This window comes from Corvus brachyrhynchos, unplaced genomic scaffold (assembly GCF_000691975.1).
Source record: "Corvus brachyrhynchos isolate BGI_N302 unplaced genomic scaffold, ASM69197v1 scaffold255, whole genome shotgun sequence".
NCBI lineage: Eukaryota > Metazoa > Chordata > Aves > Passeriformes > Corvidae > Corvus > Corvus brachyrhynchos.
The window spans coordinates 6,512,316-6,531,696 of record NW_008238358.1 but is presented as its reverse complement, the minus strand read 5'-3'; the positions used below and the strand labels follow the sequence as shown (position 1 = coordinate 6,531,696).

At 40.0% G+C, this 19,381-nt stretch overlaps 1 protein-coding gene across 3 annotated transcripts in view; it reads left to right on the top strand.

The window, feature by feature from the left end:
* Positions 1-19,381, top strand: part of METAP1D (methionyl aminopeptidase type 1D (mitochondrial)) — a 45,280-nt gene that overhangs the window by 24,261 nt on the left and 1,638 nt on the right. For all 3 annotated transcript variants that reach the window (XM_017735801.1, XM_008634761.2, XM_017735800.1), the window contains exons 3-7: positions 1,898-2,047; positions 5,433-5,581; positions 6,255-6,297; positions 10,058-10,221; positions 18,719-18,816. In XM_017735801.1, coding sequence (XP_017591290.1) covers positions 1,898-2,047; positions 5,433-5,581; positions 6,255-6,297; positions 10,058-10,221; positions 18,719-18,816 — 604 coding nt within the window. The remainder of the gene's footprint in view (positions 1-1,897; positions 2,048-5,432; positions 5,582-6,254; positions 6,298-10,057; positions 10,222-18,718; positions 18,817-19,381) is intronic.

Genomic DNA, 19,381 nt, shown 5'->3' with positions numbered 1-19,381 from the left:
TCCCCCATTTAATTACAGCATACAGATTAACTGTTTAGTATCTTTCCTTTAGCCAAAAGAAACCAAAGTACCCTTTCTAAACAGTGCTTCACGGGATGTGTATTAGTACTTTTTTCGATTTTGTTTTTCCTTTTAGTATAGATTTCTTATGCCAATAAGAAATGGGCTCGAAACACTAAAAGGTTGTTTGATAGGAAAGCAGATAAGAATGATGGATGTAGGGTTCTTAGCCCTAAGAGGCTGTGGCAGCTCTGTGTGCAGGGAGAACATAGGGTTGCATCCTCTATGTATTTTCAAAAGCTTTAAAAGCGTAGAATTTGCAAACTTTATTTTCTGTATTTAGATGCTTCTTTTAGGATAAAGAGGAAGAAATATATTGCCATAATGAAAACTTTTCTTCCCAGATCAGAGTTCTCAGACTGTCTAAAAATCAGTCCAACTCTATGAACTCTGAAAACCTGATGGCAAAGTTATTACTTTTATTCAGAGTATGCCAGAAATCACATTGAAATAACATAGTGTTTTTTAAGATGTTGGTGTGAAACTGTCCACATAGACATTTGTATGTACGCTTCTTTGGGCTTCTCCCTTAACAGTTCTTAGAGGTCAGTAGGATCATATCTCAGTTAACAGGGGACTGCCCTCCAAGGAGAAAGCGAGGATGATGCTGTGTATGGAGTTGCTAATGCAACAAATGGTGTTGTTTTGGGGTTTTTTTAATTAAGGCCCAAACTACTGCAATAGGACATTGTTAAGGTTGATACAGCATTAATTTGAAAGAAATGGGAATCTGAAATTCAGTTGATGTAAGTTCACTAAAGATTCACTTTTTATGGGATTAGACATAGAATACCTGTAGGAGTAGCAATAGTCTTCCTATTTAAAGTCCCAACAGAGCTCATTAGTTGCCGCACTCTTTGTTACTCCTACACCCTGTTGTTGTATGGTCATGTTGCATACAGCCTAAATGCCTACTTTGTTTTCTGCCTGCCAGCTTGACTCTGTATTTTGTGAAGTCAGTGCAAAACTCACCCTGTGGCCAGCATGGCAGAAAATCAGCCTGGCTGTCATGGGCAAAGGGATTCTTCCCCAGCCAGTGAAACAGCCCAGGACCCTCCGAGAGAAAGTGCATTTCCATCTCTGTGCAAGACATTAGTGTTCTTATTAGCTTGCATGTTTATAAACGTCGTGAAATTGTTGTGGATTTTTAAAAAATCAGATATTGAATTTCACCTCATGCGAGGGCTGAGAAGTTCTTTTGTGGAAAAAATGAGGTATATTACACTTCCCTTGACATAGCAAATTTGGATACCTTTGTGTAATGTTGTAGATGGACAAATTCGGGCACAGCATATGAACTAGATTAATGTGTAAAAGCCTTTGAATTAAAATGAGTTAAATCCTAAGGTTCTTAGTCAAAAAGCAATCTCATGGATTTCTCAATAGGAGTTTTGTCTGAATGAGAAACACGGGATTTGATCAGGTTTAATTTTGAGACTAATTCTGTATGTTTGTCCCATCTTCTTCCCATTTCCAGTGTTTAGATGCCTTTTGTTGAAAATGTCCCTCTTTGCAAAAGATAATGAAGGGGTTTTAAGTCTTTTTCCCAGTTTCCTAACTTGAGACTGTCTGTGCTGGAAGTCAGCTGCAGTATCTGGAGTTTCAGTACTGGAAGGCTAACAGACTGTGTAAGTCAGTAGTAACAGGCAATGTTAAGTTCAAAAGGGCAGTGGAAGAAATACTGAGGCAGCCTTGAGGGTTTGCCCTGATGGCTTAGGAAGGTCGATACTACGACAGAAAGGGCAAGCTGCCATGAAGCAGGAGGCAGTATCTGAGAAAATGATCCCATTGTCATGCTCAGTTTTCTGATCTTCATTTTCAATCCTTTTTCTCCAAGCACATAAAGAAGCCAGACTATGTGACGACAGGCATTGTACCAGACTGGGGAGACGACATAGAAATTAAGAATGAAGATCAGATTCAAGGGCTTCGTCAAGCTTGTCAGTTGGCCCGTCATGTCCTGCTTCTGGCTGGAAAGGGCTTAAAGGTAACAATTACAGAAGTCCCCTAACAGCTTGGATGTCTTTTATGCTTTCACTTATTTGGGTTTCGTTCCTACTTCTTTTTTTTTTCTTTTAACTCTCCTATAATGTGCATCCAACTTTAAGTTTGATCCTGAAAAAATAAGGATTTATTAACTTTTGATTCAGTTCATGATATGCCTGTTTAATTATTTCTGTATTTTGGACCTATGTCATGCTCAGTTGTGGCTCAGGTGTAATAGCTCTGTGTTTGTTATCTCCCTTTGTTCGGATTGTGTCAAATCGTGTGAGTTTCTCCTAAGGCCCATGCTACATTTTTTCCTTTCATTTCATGGCCCATCTTCTTCATATGTCATTCTTTCCAGCTCTGCATGTGTACAAGCCCAAACTTGGTCTGCCTTCTCCATTCCCGTCTATCCTTCAGCTCTCGCTGTCCTGTGGGATCCAATAACACTCATAGAGCTGCCGTTGGAAAAAACAGCTGCCAAATTCTACACAATTTTCCAGAGTGCATTGATAATAAAGCCTCACGGTTCCCAGAAATGTTCCTACAGTATGCTTTTTGGGATACCTCCCAAGAAAAAATATAGAGGGAGGAGCCTACTACCCAGGTTTTGCAGATGATGAAGTGCTTTTTTAGCCTTGCCTTGGTATTTCATGTAATAGCATATTGGATAAGGTGAAATGGGTTGAGTAGCTATGAGATGCAGAGATAGATGGGGACTGTAGGTCAACGCCATTGACTTAAAAGGGGATTTTTCTTTCAGCTCTCATCACTATTTCACAAAGGTTTAGTTCTGGAGCTGGGATGGCCAATGAAACTGCCTGAAGCTTTAATCTTACTTAGCTTTGTGCATGTTTAACTTTTTAATGTTCAGTTATTTCTCAGTACAATAAAACTTACTCATTTAAAGTTAAGGGTGTATATATGTTTCTGAAGGGTCAGGATACAATGTGGATTTTGAATGAGAGCAGTTTTTCACAAATACTCTTCGGTTGTTATCATGTGTAAATACACAATTATGCAGTATGGTGTAGTTTATGATGCAGTTCATAGTATGTGCCAAATCATGCATAATAGCAAAATACTGCATACACATAATGAATGTTTTGGAGCAAAAATATGTATAAGGTAATAATTACATAACCAGGACCTGTGTACTGGGAGGGAAGTGGCATTTGGAGTTGCAGTGCTGAGACCACTGCCCAGGTCAGTCACAGACTGCTGGGGAGCTCTGTTTTTCACAAGTGTTTGTTCAAGACTCCCCTGACTGGGAGGAAGCTCCAAAACTCTCCCTCATTGACCGTGAACATCTTCTGCTTTCCAGCCTGTTGCTGCACATGGTCAGTTTATACCCATCTGTTCTTGTGCCAACACTGCTCTTTAATTTAAACAGCTTCCTGCCTTTCTTTGAGTCTTCCCCTTCATGCGGGAATAGAGCTGTGCACCAGACTAAACAAACCAAGCTCTTTCAGGCTGTTCTCGTAAGCTAAACTCTGCATTCCTGTTTTACCTGAAGAGTCCCACCCTCCACCTGTTCCTGTTATCTTGCTGAACCCACCTTGCACGCAGTCCTCCAAACTGGCTCTTACCTGTGCTTTAGCTAGTGGCAATAAGATCCCCCAATATAACAAGGGTGCATTATAATCCATAGATACAGAGAGATATAGTTTGATCATGGTTTTGATGTTACCGTTACTGCCTGTGGGACTTCAAATTACAATATGGTATTATATATGATAGCTTTCCTGATTTGAGTTACAGATTTGGGAATAAAGCAGCAGATTCTATGACATGAAAATATTTTATTATATACCATTGAATTGACCTGCTCCAAATAAGGGATTAGGTGCATTGTAGGTGCATCCCAAACTTGCCCAACTAACAAAAGTATCTTTAAAAGTAAAGCACATACTGTTAAAAGCAGAGCTTTTCACAGGGTGTAAGCCATGCAGAGGCCAGAGGGCTGCCTGCTGAGTATCCAAAAGCCACATCAAATTGCTTGAGCAGAGCAGCAGTAAACAGCAGACAGCCAAGTACATAGCAGTTCAGTTTGTCTGTGGGCTAAAGATGAAGATGTTTGAGCAAAGGCAGGAGCAACAAACTTACATTTATTCAGAACCAACGGCTTCCGTATTCAAGGCAGAGAAGTGCCAAGGCTGCAGCTGCCATCCCAGCACTGAGGCTGCAATGGCTACTGCAAAGCAGGGGGCATGTGCAGTAATCCCAAATCCTGGTCTTGAAGCCACGTTCATTGCTCCTCACTTGCCCAACAACGTTTCTGTGCTGAACAAAATTCACCTGAGTAAACAGACCTGGTTTTATGCTCAGCACAGTACACAAGTGCACTCTCCTGTATTCACTGTGCATGGCCACTCAGTATTTCAATATATGACTGTCTCCTCCACCACAGCCTACCTATATTCCACATGTTACTCCAAAATCACAGCCACTGTGATTTTTCCTTCAGTGTGCTAAGATGATACTCATATCTGTACTAAGTATGATTTTCAAGGGCTCAGAACTCATTCAAATCAAAATCAATTTACAGAGGAACCCTCAAAAGTACTTCTCAATGAGAGAGGTTTCCCTACCAAATTTGAAATTTCAGCTCTAACCATTCCAGAGACAGAGTTGATCCAAAAGAAAAGTGAGAATAATGTCATTTTAAGCATGTGCACTTTCCACTCCATGGATACTCAGAAAATGTCTGGATGATTTACAAGAGGGGATTTTTTTTTTTTTAATATGTAAAATCTTGAGGAAAAGATGAATCTAGAAAACGTCAAGCATAAAAATTAAGATTTCTAAAAATGATGGGCCAGCGCTTGTAGATTCACTATGATCACCCAGGTTATGGCAACTTTAAGTAAAATATCCTCAAAATTTGAAGCTAAATATTTAAATATTTTATAAAATTTAAGAATACCTGGAAAACAATTTCTTAAAATGCTTAAATACATTGTGGTAAATGTACAGGACAATTACAAGACTTAATATCCTTTCTTTTACAAATAAAAAGTAATGTTTTGTTTTAAGGGACTGAAAACATTGAAATGAGACATTTCTGTAGCAGCTACTGAAACTATGCCATGGGAAATTGGTGTCTCTGAGAAAGTATATATGGAAAAAAGAATAGAAAGGAAGTAGTATTTTAAATTTTCTAGGAACCTTTGAGTGCTCATTTCTACTGCATGCTTTATTTAAAACCTTTTTTTCTGAAAAAAAGTCCATATATCAATAAAATCTATCAGACAGTATAGTGTTTTATATCAAAGCACTGTATTTGAAACGTCCAATATTTCATTGAAGCTTGGCTGCAATCACATTCAGTAAATATAAGAAACTCTCTTTGCTTTTTTAACAGGATGTTATGTTTGATATTTTAGGTTGGCATGACAACTGAAGAAATAGATTCCATTGTTCATCATGAAATAATCAGACAGAATGCTTATCCATCACCTCTGGGCTATGGAGGTTTTCCAAAATCTGTTTGTACTTCTGTAAACAACGTGGTATGTCATGGTATTCCTGACAGGTATTTCCTCAATAATTTTCATTTTACAACCGGGAATTAAAATGTTAAACTGAAATTAATAAATTGTATTTAATATTGAACATATTTCAGCTTAACTAAATGTTGTATGTAAATGCATTGTAGATGCATGTTACCACATGATGCTGATAGCTGTTATAGAATTATGCATGTGAAATAGAAAAAAAATATATTATCCTGTTTGTCCAGACACTTAAAGAAAAACAGCGTATTGCATTTTGAGTTTAGTGTGTGGAGAAAAAAAAAACCAGTACAGTCTGATTTTTTTTTCATCCAGCAAAATAAGTATAGGCTAAGGAATAAATATATTTGAATTTATGTGGGGTTTTTTTTTATATTCGCAATACATTCAGCTACTCACAAAGTAAAATATGAACCCTAGTGAGAGAAAAAGAATAAATATAATGGTAGATTTTTCAGGTGTTGATATGTTTTTCTGGTAGTTGTTTCTCATTATTTTATATTCAGCTACACTTGTTCTCTAGGTAGTCAGAGCTGAACATTAAAAATGGTTATTCTGTTTGCTTCTGCCTTCCTCCATCACAAAATACCTACCTCTTGATTTTTTATGTATGTGTCATTAGGTGTTTATTCTTATATTCCCTTTGTTGGGAACTGTCTGTCACCATTATTTTTTTTTCTGTTTATGTTTCAGTCGACCTCTTCAGGATGGAGATATTATCAACATTGATGTCACAGTGAGTAATTCATATAAAAAATAGTCTTTGATCAACTTTAGAATCACTAGTAGCAACAGGAAGAATAGTGGATTGGAGATGGGGGATGCACAGATGGATGTGCTGTTTACTTCTGAGCCAAGGCACAAGCAGCTGGTTTCCTTTTCTGTTTTTAACTGTGTGTTTATTCCAGATAGACTCAGGCCTGACTTGAATTTAGGACTGGAATCAGATGCACTGAGATCAATGTTGGCCTAAGTGAAATGTCAACCCAATCCTGCTATGTGTCATGTTTTTGAGAAGGTGTAATTGTTATTGATCCACTGTGTAGTTAATGCAGAGCACCATAGTACTGGGCAGCAGCTGAAGATAGATATGTATGAGATGAGCTAACATGAAGAAAGCCAGCATTTTTCCTTCACTCTGCCAAGATTGATCTTCCTCTCCCTGCTGATTTTGAGTGGGGCCTGACATTATCTTACTCTGTCATTAGAGGCTACATTGGCCTGTGTATGTCAGTCTATTTGGACAGCAACTCTTTTGCTAGCAGTGTTCCCTACATTTATTAAAATCCCCGAAGGTAGTGTTGTGTTCCATTTCTGGTATAAAAGCCCTGAACCTTTTGAGCAGAAACAGAAATAGTGTGATATAACCGTGACTTAATATTTCCAGGGAATCATCAATTATAGCTATTTAAATAAACACGGGCTGGGTTTTCCTAGGAGCAAGAAAGCACAGGAACTGGAAACCTAATTCTCATTTCATTTATGAAAAAAATATTTGTGTCTTGCACAAGTTTTTTTTTCTTTTTGCTGTGCATGTTTATATTTTTCTGAAGTGCTATTTATTTCTAATATGAACACAGAGGTTTTGAATCCCACCATTATTTTGCAATAATATGTCACATACAAGGGAGTAGAATCTCATAGAAACAAGATTTTTAAATCATTAAAGAAACTATTGGTAACTTGATACTATTTTCATACTGGTAGAGTGAAGAAATCTTCAGCAGACCTACCTCTGAGCATGAGATTCAAGCTTTCTAAAATATTTTTTCTATTAAAATTAGGGTCAATAACCTTTTTCCCATTATATACTCACATGTGATCCAGAACCGGGTTTAGTTTGGCTTGGGTTTTTGATCTTTTTAAATTTTCCATACTTTCTAATAGTAGAATTCTGGCTATCAGGTTTACACAGTGCAATCTAGCATTTTTAAACTTTAATTTTGGCCTTCATTTTTACTTTGGTGAATTGGTGTTGCTTTGCTCAGTTTATTAGACTAAATCAGTTTGTAACACCTAAGGATTTAAATCGTATTTCTTTGTACCTCCTTAAGGTTCATTTTACTTTTTGTTCAGTCTGTCAAGATAATAATGATACCTTAGATTAGTCTAGACTCATATCACAAATCCTTTCCATTATAAAGTAAATGAAATATTTCTGTATTAACATAGTGTGCATATCTTGTCCACTCTGCCTCACAAATGTCTGACTAAATGTTAGTGGCCTTTTTGAAGACATAGGTTTATGCCTTTCATCTACTCTCATAAAATAAAATAAATTGTGACATGTCTGTGAATGTGAAGATTCCTGCAAGGATGGGAATTGCTGACTATCTTTGTAAGATTTTTTTTTTTTTAAATTTAAAACTGAACTGTGCCGTGTGTGGTAATTGCTTAGTCCAAAACAGCTGAGGAAAAAATACTTTTCGGCATTATTGACTGATCTCTTAGCTTATTTTTAATGAGCAGAACTAGGACGTTTCACAGCTGGACAGAATAAAAATCAAAGTAAATATTGCACAACAAATTGTTTATAATTGTGTACAGGTTGTATAAAGTAATTAAATAATACTCAGGTTAAGTGTAAATACCTAGCACTATGTACAAATTATCTGAACAAAAAAACCCATTTTAGCACAATTAAGATGATAGCATTTCATAGATGAAATACAAATTTCATAGGCTTGAAACACATAGACTTGAAAATGCATTTTAGTATAGAGACAACCGTGTTATCCATTACTAGATCCTCAGAATAGTGCAATTTTCAGCCTATTGTTACCAGGTTAATGTTTCTTACAACTTGGTCTTTCACTGAATTTTAAGGAAATAGTATGTTACAGTTGCTGTGGTTGTAGTTTATTAACATCAGAAATATGTAATTGCAGTGGATGGGCTGCAGTAAATATTATTATTGGTTTTGTTGTTGGGTTTTTTTTGTTGTTGTTTGGTTTGGGTTTTTTTTTTAACTCTCCTATGTTTTAAATCTGTGTTTGCTTTTCCAGGATGATGATGTTTAATTTTGGGGGTTTGTGTGTTTTACTTGCTAGAGCTAAGAACAAACTAGTTCAGTTTAAATATGAACTATCTAGTTTAAAACCTACCCAATGGGCATTAAATACAAAAATAAAGATTTTGTGGTAGTCTGAACTGGCAGAGGAAGGGGTAGAGCAGAGGATTGCAGCTGCTTTTTGCTGAAGTGGTGGCAACCCAGTTAGGCCCTTGCTGGCACTCACCTTTCTTTAAAATACCCCTTGCTCCTAGTGGCCTGCATTTTCTTTACATTTCAGCCTGAAGACAAACCTGGCCTTGGGATAAACTGTCTGTAGCGTAAGTTTTTTGGAGTTGTGGGGTTTTTTCAGTTTGGAATCAACCAAAAAGAATGTGAGTCTGTCTTTCACAAATAGTTTGCCAGTGGCAAAAGTTCAGTGGTTCGAGCTTGGTGAGTAATTAGTTGTAGAAGGATATTTGCCACTGTTTGGGGGAGAAAAAATGTTTTAGAAGATCAAAACTGTGCACTGTTATAATTTGTCTTTTTGTGGGGAAATTTGGCTTGGTCTTACAATTATGGGCCTGCCTGCCATGGTGCAGAGCTGCAAACCCCATTTTAATGGTGTGTTGCAAAGCTCCATAGTGCATAGCCAAGATTTCTTGTGCTCAACAGAGAATTTCCGGAGAGCTAACATTTAAAACCTATGAAATGTTAAAAAAAAAAAGAAAGAAACAATGTGTATTTAATTCAACAGCATGTTTCATTTTCAGAACATGAAAATTTTCAGTGCCACAGTAGTATGTTTATTCTCTCAAAATTAATCTCTGGAAATCAGAAGTAAAATCCAATGTTAATGCCACATTGCCGCTTAAAAATGAGATGAAAGAAAACCTGCAACAGCTGATGATGGATTTGGTCCATGTGTTCCATGGGGTTCACTCTGGTTGTTGGTAGCAGGGTATGGCTCTCAGCTCAGAGCTCCAGCGGGGGCTGCTGACTGCAGACTTACATCTCCCTGCCAGCTGCCAACAGGTTCCCCCGTGCCCACGGCCAGCACTGGGGCTCAGTGCCCTGCCCCTCTGGGGTGCAAGCAAGTCCCTGGCTACAGGGGCAGGGGCCAGGATGGGTGGGCACCTGACAGCCCCAAGGCCCCCTTCAGCCCACCCATGGCCCCCACCCATCTTCTCACAAACAGCCCAGTTGTCCTCATGTCCTGTAGCTGAGCAGTGTCACTGTCTGGTGCACTGCTGGGTGCTGATGCGCAGCTTCTGCTTTTCTTGAATTTTTAATTGGCAGCATTGGCAACCCTTAGGCACCTTGCAATCTTTCAGGCTTTTTCTCTTTCCTTTGCAATGTTTTGCTTTTCCAGTCTTGCAAATATGACTTACCTGTCTATCAGTTGCAATATATATCTTGGTCCTAGAAAGAATGGATTTAATTAAGAAGACAATCTGTTTCTGGATGCAAAATGAGAAAATGTCTTTGCATTTCTGCATATGTTTAGGTGTATTACAATGGCTACCATGGTGACACTTCTGAAACCTTTTTGGTGGGCAATGTGGATAAATCTGGTGAAAAGTTAGTGGAGGTTGCCAGGAAATGTAGAGATGAAGCAATTGCAGCTTGCAGACCAGGGGCTCCCTTCTCTGTAATTGGAAACACAATCAGGTAAGCCTTATATTGACAAGTAAAAGGAGGGCTGGCAAGTGGGACAAAGGTTATTGGTGGTTTGGTATAAAGCTGATGACATGTTTTATGATTCAAAACCATCATTTCAGTCTGATATCAGTATGTGAACTGCCAAGATATAATGTTGTTCCTTGGGTAAGAGGTATTTTTTTTAAAGTGAATTACACTAGGGTCAGCAAAGATAACTGTAGAAAGAGACAAAGATATTCATAAAGTAGATTTAAATTAACAGATTTAATTTGCGGTGGACTTTTGTTTATTTTTTATTTGTGTGTGACACCACACCACATCTGTCTAACAGTGTAAGACAGTTAGAAACCATTGTTTTCATTGAATGTTACAAAGGAATTAGTCAACATAAATAAGCTCTTTGTTTAAAAACTATGAAAATATTTAACTCGAGAGCTTCTGATCTTACAAAGAGCAGTGCCTGCTAATGTCACAGGGAAAAAAGAGCAGACATTCAGAGATTTTTCCCTATTTTGCATCTCTTCTAGCTTTCACATAAATGCAGTCATGACTCTTCTTCTGCTGATGGCTTTAAATAAAAATGCATCTTAGTCTTTTGAAGGTACCTATGGATTATTTTAAAATGTTTGCCAAAAAGAAGAAACAGACATATATCATATACATTTCATTAAGCAATACTTCTTCGGACTGCTAATGGTCCCAACAAGCTATTGAATTCATTCTGATTACTTAAAAGCTGCAAGGCTTAGTCACCTTGAAAGGATGCTGCTTTTTTTTTCTTTGTAAATCTTCAAATACTTTAAGAAAAAAAGAGAATGGCAAAATATCAGTTAGATATATTTATAGCTTTAAAAATATTGTAACAGAGTCTGAATCAAACTTTAGTAAAACGTCTCTGGGTTATATCTGAGAAGCTTTTATTGAAGACTTTGTATAAAATTGTGTTTTTGACAGTTTTAAATTATAGGCTAACTAGCCTGGAGAAAAAGGATAGTGTCTTTCTGTTCTTTCATAGGAAATGTTGAATCAGACCCCTACTGGGAAAAGAAATTTAATGCATATCTCACTATCTTACTGTCCATGAATATAATAGAAGTGAATTCAAAATGTAGTTTTATTTTTGCAAATGGGATGAGTCGATAGATGCACCTCATATTTTTGAACACCTAGGGTTCAACAAATTTACTGGTGGTGCTCTTGCATTTTAACAAAATTTATTCTTGAGTAGAAGGGGGCACAGAACACTGGATTCTTATTCAAGCATTCTATCGAGCTCTGCATTCATGGCTGTGTCTAAAGGGCATGTCAGCCTTTGATTCTCTCTGAGAGGTAATTATCCTTTTCCTGTCACGGAACAACAAATGATAGCTAACTACAGAGGCACATTTGCAGTAGTCACATTCATCAACTGCAGAAAAAAAATTCAATTTAATTGTGCAACACAGCTGCACATAGGCTTTTTGAGCATTTCTGTTGTTCTCCCTGTCTTGCTATTCCTCCCTCCAGATCTATTTTTTAAACTTTTTTTTCTGGTTATTTTTTCCCCCTTTTTGTCTCTTCTTCCATTTTTACTCTCTGTACTTTCTTGTTAAAGTAATTTTCTTTTGTGGCTCTCATTCTTTTTTCCCCATTGAAGGCTATGAATGTAGAAAATTATCACAATTACTCATATAATTGAGCCTCTTTGTAGCAAGTGCAACTCCAGTAGCCTTTCTCCATCATGAAAATGGTTTCATTATAGGGTTTTTCATATTCTCTGACACCATCTACACAGAGGAACAGGCGTGCAGATGAGATGTACTAGGAACAGGGTAGATCAGTAAGGTCACAGTAGGAATAATTAGCTCTGCTATGGAAAGAGCATCTAGGCCTTTTACTGCTACATAAATGTACTGTCCATGGCTTTTAGTCACAAAAAAACTTACTAACAAATGGAGCTCCCGCCTACTACTTTGAAAAAAAGATTTGTATCAACACTACAATTTTCCATCATTAAGACTAATAACACAGAGCCTAGTATACATCAAGGGGAATAAAAAGAAAAATCTCACATTCAAGTGGCGGCTGGGTGCTGACCTTTGTTCCCTTTTTTTGTGTTCAACTTAACTCTTTACAAAAAAGAGCCACACGCCACACCAACATGCAGGTGAACTCCAGCTAGTGCTAGCAAAGCATGGCATTCAGTTGGAAAATCTGATAAATCTCCATGCAGGATAATGCATTTCATTACAGATTCACTACATTAATCCTAGCTGTTTTAAAAAAAAAAAAAAAAGGAAGAAGAAGAAAAAGAACAGAGTTGAATGTGACATTGGATTTTTGCTGTGTTGGTACAGAGGTCAGTTTACTTGCAAAATGTAAATATATAGTCAGTGTCCCCTTTGCAAAGCAGATTAATTGAAGCTAGTAGCTGTTCGAAACTGCATATGAAATAGCAGGTCGTTAACTTTATTTCTCAAGATTTTATCGTGTTGACAATTTAAATGTGCTGATTTGTTTAGAACTACTTTAACACTGCCTCTGCTGAAAGATCACCATGGCTTGGTGAAGCTGTGTTTCAGGTTATTTGTCATTTGACATTTGCTTGCAGACAGACATGTAATACATACATATATACATCAAAATCTGAAGTTTCACAAGAGTTAGATATCATAAATGCCTGAGAACAAGCACCTACAAGCTGAAAACATTTAGGTCCATCAGAATGGAAATGTGTCCAGGTTTCTTTCATCAGCTTTTTTAGAAAGGTGCTCAAGTCATATGCAGAATGTATCTTAGGCACAAATAATCAGAATATTTCCTTTCCACAGTAGGTTTCAGAAAAATTATATCTTGGGGTAAGTTTGCAGTCAATATTCTAACATAGTCTTTGTTATGGAAGCTCAATAGCTGACACTGAGTATTTCATTGACAGCAGTTCATTCTCCCATCAGCTACAAGTTGCAAATAAAAGATTGCATGGATTCGGGAGTTACCTTCCTTAGGAAAATTTGGGTCTTTGCTAACCCCTTTCTATTGAAGGGCATATCAAAACTATTGGTCAGTTGCAGTGTAAATGGAATTGGGCCCTATGGTCCATTTTCTTCTACCATTTCTGACATTTTCAGACAAAAATAAATCTAGTTTGGAATCTGCTTTTTAGACAGTGAGTCTAGGTGCATGAACGTGTTGTGAGTGTAGAGAGCTAAAAAACTTAAATGTGATGTTGTTAAATAAACCAAATTTCAACTCCTACAAAAAAAAATCGTAGCGATGAAAGTATTAATAAATGGTTTAAAATGTTTAACTCATAAGTATATGTTTTGATATTAATTTAGAACAATATAAAGCAGATTTTTTAAAAAAATCTGTTTCTATCAGATTATGCACATTTAAACAATAAGTGGCTCAGGCAAAATAAGTCATTTTAATGTCATCTGTGATAGATTTTCCTTGACAGCTACTGTAAATTACAATTACACTGCTTCTCTCTGCACTTGAAAGTAAGCATTGCAATAAATTATCTTTTATTTCAATCCATCATGTCTGCTTTCAGAAACAGAGAACCTCAAATAAAAGTTCAGCACTATTGTAAGAAAAATACAGTAATTTGTGTTCCAGTTTGAAACTAAAACGTACCTTTCTTTCAAAAAACAATTGTTGGCTTTCAAAAATATTACTAATTATACCTCAACATTTATTGTCATTATAAGGAATCCCTGAACTTGTGCATTCCCTCAGTCTAGGATTACTATTTCATAAAAAAATACTTGAATATTTTCCCTGTAGAATTTTGTAATTTCTCAAATTAAATATTATGGTGCTATTCAAAGTAGATATTTTTATCACAGATAAGTATAGTTTAGGCTGATGCTGGTTTCAATACTTAAAAAAAAAAACAACAAAAAACAAGTATGCCATTCAGTGGCCATTTTGCTAATAATATATCTAAGACAGACATGATTACTTCTAATTTAATAAAAAAAAAAAAGAAAAACAAAAACTCCCTACATAAATTATCGTGGGGCTGTTATCACTTTCAGTGTTTCTCAAGTATGTTCACTGCCAAGAAGTGTTAAGACAGATTTGTTTAACAGCTTCAGCCATTCATGTCCTGCTGCTCTGCAGGACTGTTTTTGATAAAGTTTCATCCCTGGTAAGAGAAGCTGGCACTGTGGGAGAAGCATCCCTGGCTGAGAATCAGTTCACCAGGATGCTCATCCTTGGTAGCAGAGCAGTCTATGCCATCTTGTTGAATCAGTTAAATTCTTTCTTCCCTTGTGCCACCACAGAGCTCAAAGAAGTAGTTGCTATCAATCCTGAAAATGGGATTGTTACACTTCTTTTTCTTCAGCGAGTGCTAAGAATATTAGACCACACCTACCTTGAGGAAAAAGTGGCAAAATCTGGTAAAAAGAAAAGAAAATGCTCCTCTAGGTGCTCCTAGAGGGTATCTGCACAGGACAGCCCCCTAACGAAATTTTTTCAACCTGCTTTTCAGCTTCTTAACAGGAGGGATTTATCACCCAAGAGCTCCTTTCAGGGAAAGCTTGAGTATCAGGGAAAGCTTTCTGGAGAGTCAGTCCTGCCTGTTCCTGCTTTGTGGCAATTTCCCTGTTAGGCTGCTGTCAGGACAGCAGTGCATGTCTCCACACTTATCCCTCCTTTCAGAGAATTAGCTGTTGTCTGGCAACATGGGAAGAGGATGCTCAGATGGCAACTGACACCCATCTCTCCTGTCTCCACTCTCTGAAGCATGATACCACCATATGACAGGCTCTGAATGGCTTCAGGAGGATAGCTTGGCCCTCAGTGATGTTCCTTTACCAGCTGCATCACTGCTGATCCATCCCAATGCCAGGCACTCGGCCTGGCTTTGCCATCAGCAAAAGCAAAGCAGCACTGCGGCTACTCTTGACACTGCAGCCACTGGGACAGAACACATGGCAGCAAAAAATAAAATCAAGTACTGGGCTCACTAAATAATTATGCTTTTAATCCTGCCCAATTCACCTCTGCCCAAATATGCAACAAAGATTACTATGTGTGATGATAAATTTTGTCAATGGGTATTTTTAACAATGATTATTCTGAAGAACCCTTTCTTTTTCTCTTGATGCTGTCTTGTGAGGTGTGCCTCTGCTGCCCCAGTGTTTGCTCTGGAAATCATTTGCTGGGCTGTGCCCCATGGACAAGGGGAACTGGCAGACTGGTACATCCTTTCCCACAGCAGATTCTGGATGGCCCAGCTCAGCCATGCCAACCTCTGCCTCCTGTCTTCACTGCTTTACCACTTGCAGTCAGGGCTCCTCCAGCTGTCTAAGCTTATGCTGCCTGTCTGCAAGAAGCATCTGATGAAGCTGGGGCTGCAGTCTTGTAAGGTTGTCTTGTGGGAAAGCTGACAGGTCCTGAGCTGGGCAGTGAGACAGTGAGACCAAAATGTTGAGCTGTTGTCAGCAACAAATGATAAATGTGTGCAAAAATGCTCCACTCACTGGCATCTTGATTTTTTAATCAGATTCCACAGCCTGGGAATCCTGCAGATTGGAGAGGCTAACCAAGACCAATAGTTCAATTCACCCTTCTCAGAGCTGTTTCAAAGTTACAGCCAACATGTACATTTACAGGATTACCTTTGCAAGTTGTAGCTAGGATTAGCACCTTTGTTTTTTTATGAAAATTGGGTGTTCTACTGTAACTCCACAAGGATGTAAGAGTTCACTAGGATTTATTAAATACTCCAGAGTAAAGCTAGTAGTTGTGGAGAGAAATGCCTCATAAGACCTTCTGAAACACATGCAAATACTGAAACCAGATTGAGAGTGGCTGAGTTTCATACCTGCAGCTTATTTTCTCCACAGTTCTTCTGTGTGTCACTTCAGGTCTGTTGACCATGTTACATTTTACGTAAAGAATACCAAGGCTGTGTATGTAGACAAGACGGAAGAAGGAGGGGCACGGTGTCTGTCAGTGTAGATGTCAAAGCCCTGTGAGCTCCAGGATCTCCTCCAGGATCCCCTATTTTGATCACAGACAGTAACCACTGTAGTACTGATGCAAAGAGAGTTGTTTTCAAGCTGTTTGGCAAGAAAGTGGTAGAATTCACCATTGAAATGCATATGAACCATTTCTTTGACTGCACGAGGACAGGATACTGTTGTAACACTGCCTTCTGCGTGCCCTGGTGCTTGCGCGCCTGGTGCCCAGCATGCAGCTCCTGCTGCTACTGCCACCCTCCTTGGCAGTAGCTGAATGCTGAGGATGGAGCTTCCCCTGCTCACTGGAAAGGATGTAGCCATGGTGCTCAGAATAGCTGCACAGAGAAAAACTATTTGTCTTGCTACAGAACATGGATTTTTCTGGAAGAAAAAATCCTGTAGTAATACAAAAAATGGCCATGCTCTGTCAGTGGTCAGGGGTGCCATCTAAGGACATCAGCAAAGCTGAACAGTTAGTGTGATTGTTTATGATTTTGCAAAAAGACTGGCAGAAGAAGGTGAAAAAAAACCTTATCACATGTTGCATTGATGGCTTCTCCCAGTCTCTCTTCAGAGAATCACTTCACTTGTATGGGAATCATCATCTGCATTGCTCTGGGCTTGGTCACTGGAGATCTTGGATTTTGTGTATGTTTCTGAGGAATCTGGCTTTCTAACTCATCGCCATCCCTGTACTTCTTGCTTGGCCTTCAGCAGCATCATAGCATCATAAGCAGGCCCAGTCTCTGATCCAGATATGGGGAACATGATAGAAAGGCAGGGGAGAAAGTATTTTCTATTTCTAGTAGGACTTCTCATTGCATAATCCTTCATGATTTTTTTCAAAATAATTGATGTATAAAGATTATGTATCTATAAATGATTTATAAAGCCCAGACTTCGAGTGCAAACAAATGAAGCCCCAATTTCTAGCTTTGTCGGTAATCATTTTTGCCAGTACTTTGGAGTTTGGGGGTAGCTAAACCTGAAATTTCCATTCTTCTCCAAAATTAATGAAGAAATGTTATGAGCAATGGGTAGGTAAAAGGTAATATACAAATCCTGTTAAAACATGCTCTAAGGTCTGAACACTGCAGCCTTATTAACCAACTCTTCTCTCTCATTGCCATTTCACTGTGGTGGAGCAGCATGTCCCTCAATTGAGTGGCATTAAATTCTGGGATGATGACCCGTGGGCACTGGAGCCAGCACTGCAGAGTCTGTGCAGCCTGGTGTGCAAAGGGGATTACTTTGTACAGCCAGCTGAGGCCACTTTGCACCTGGATAAAAGCTAGCCCATGGGGTTTAACAGGCTTTAATTTCTGCAACAGCATTACCTTTAGTTGAGTTTCTTAACTTTTTCTGTTTCCCACCTGTAGTGAAACTGTGAGAGAGCATTTTCTAAGATGTAAATACAGAAAAACCTGAAGTTCTTCAGTGCCTACCTTCATTCAAAATAAGCAAATGAAGTTTTTAATGTTACCGGCAAAATATCTTCAGGCTAAATGCCTTCCTGTCTTGCTCCTGTTTGATTTTAGAAATGGAGTGGGGATGATATGCAGGGACAAGGGTAACTTTCTTGTCACTTCTAATCTATCTCCAGATCTTCCTGAATCTCTGCACTCTTCTGGTTTGGATATGGGTAGGCCTCCTGGCTGAGCTGCCTCAAATCACTCTGTCCACCACTGCCTCCGCCACTGTTTGAGTACAGGGAGAGCCTGAAAGTGAAGCCTGCAGACATGGGGTGGGCCAGCAGACAGAGGATACCCCATGGATCTCCAGGTCCTCCAGTTTTGGGGAACTGGAATAGGAATTTGCTTTCCTAGCATGGATAGGGATCAGTGCCCAGCCATGGTCCTGCAGGCAATTCTGAGATGCTTCTCCCTGAGGCAGGCTATGAAAGGTAGGGCAGATCTCGCAGGCAGAACTGAAACGCTGTAATTGTTATGATTTGGTTTTGCCTCTGTGTCGATAGGCTCATTAGAAATATATTGTTATTTAGCATGAACGTAGTTGCTGGACTTTCAATTCATTTTTATACTAAATGTTTGAAGTATTATGAAAGTGAAGTAGTAGGGGTCTTAACTCTCCCTGTTGGCAGCAGGAGCCTCTTCTCCTGCAGGAAACCCAGTGCAGGCCCCTGGGTATGCAGCCCAGCACAGGCTCTGCACTTGCAGAGAACTCGGTAGAGGCTGCAGTTTGATGGTGTGCTGGGGCCTTGGCTGCCCAACTTGGCAACTTTAGCTGTGCCATCTTAAAATGAGTTCCCAGTGTGCTTGTGGAAAAGGTTGCCCTCCATCAAGCAGGGAGACAACGCACTGCCGTTTTACTTAGCCAGCAGGGCTGGCACGGGAGCTACCAGCCTCTACTGGCAGGCATGTTAACTCTGAAACCTAACAATGCTCACCCATGCTCGCTTCAATGACTGTTTCGGAACTGTCGCAAAGTGGTGACCCAGTGTCGGTAGCAACGCGGTAGCAGGGGCTGGGGCCGTGTAGCGGGGGTGGTGTCGGGACACGCACCCTGACAGATCCTCTTTGCCCCCGCAGCTCCGTGGCGTGGCAAGGTGGCTTCCAGGTCTGCCCCTTCTTCGTCGGCCACGGCATCGGGTCGTACTTTCACGGGCACCCCGAGGTGTGGCACCATGGTAAGTGGCCCCCGCCGGCCGCGCCCGTCTTCCCCCGCGCCGCTCCGCTCCGCTCCGCCCGGGCGATGAGAGGGCTCCGGGGAGAGGGAGAGGGAGGGCGGTAAAGAGAGCAGAGCCCCCCCCACACACACCCTCACCCCCACGCACGCTGCCGGTCCGGCGGGGCGGGGGATTGCCGGTGGGGGGATTGAATCGCTGGGAAGCTGGACCCCCGCCGGCCGCGCCCGTCTTCCCCCGCGCCGCTCCGCTCCGCTCCGCCCGGGCGATGAGAGGGCTCCGGGGAGAGGGAGAGGGAGGGCGGTAAAGAGAGCAGAGCCCCCCCCACACACACCCTCACCCCCACGCACGCTGCCGGTCCGGCGGGGCGGGGGATTGCCGGTGGGGGGATTGAATCGCTGGGAAGCTGGAGGGCATCCCCGGCCTCGTTTTCTGAGAGTCGCGCGGGTATTTTTGAGGACAAGTCGCTCGGTAACGGAGTTGTCGGGGCCGCTGAGCGCCGCCCGCTCCGGGCGGCAGCCGCCGTGTCCCGCGCCTCCGCATCCCGCCCGCGCCCGAACCCGCAAAG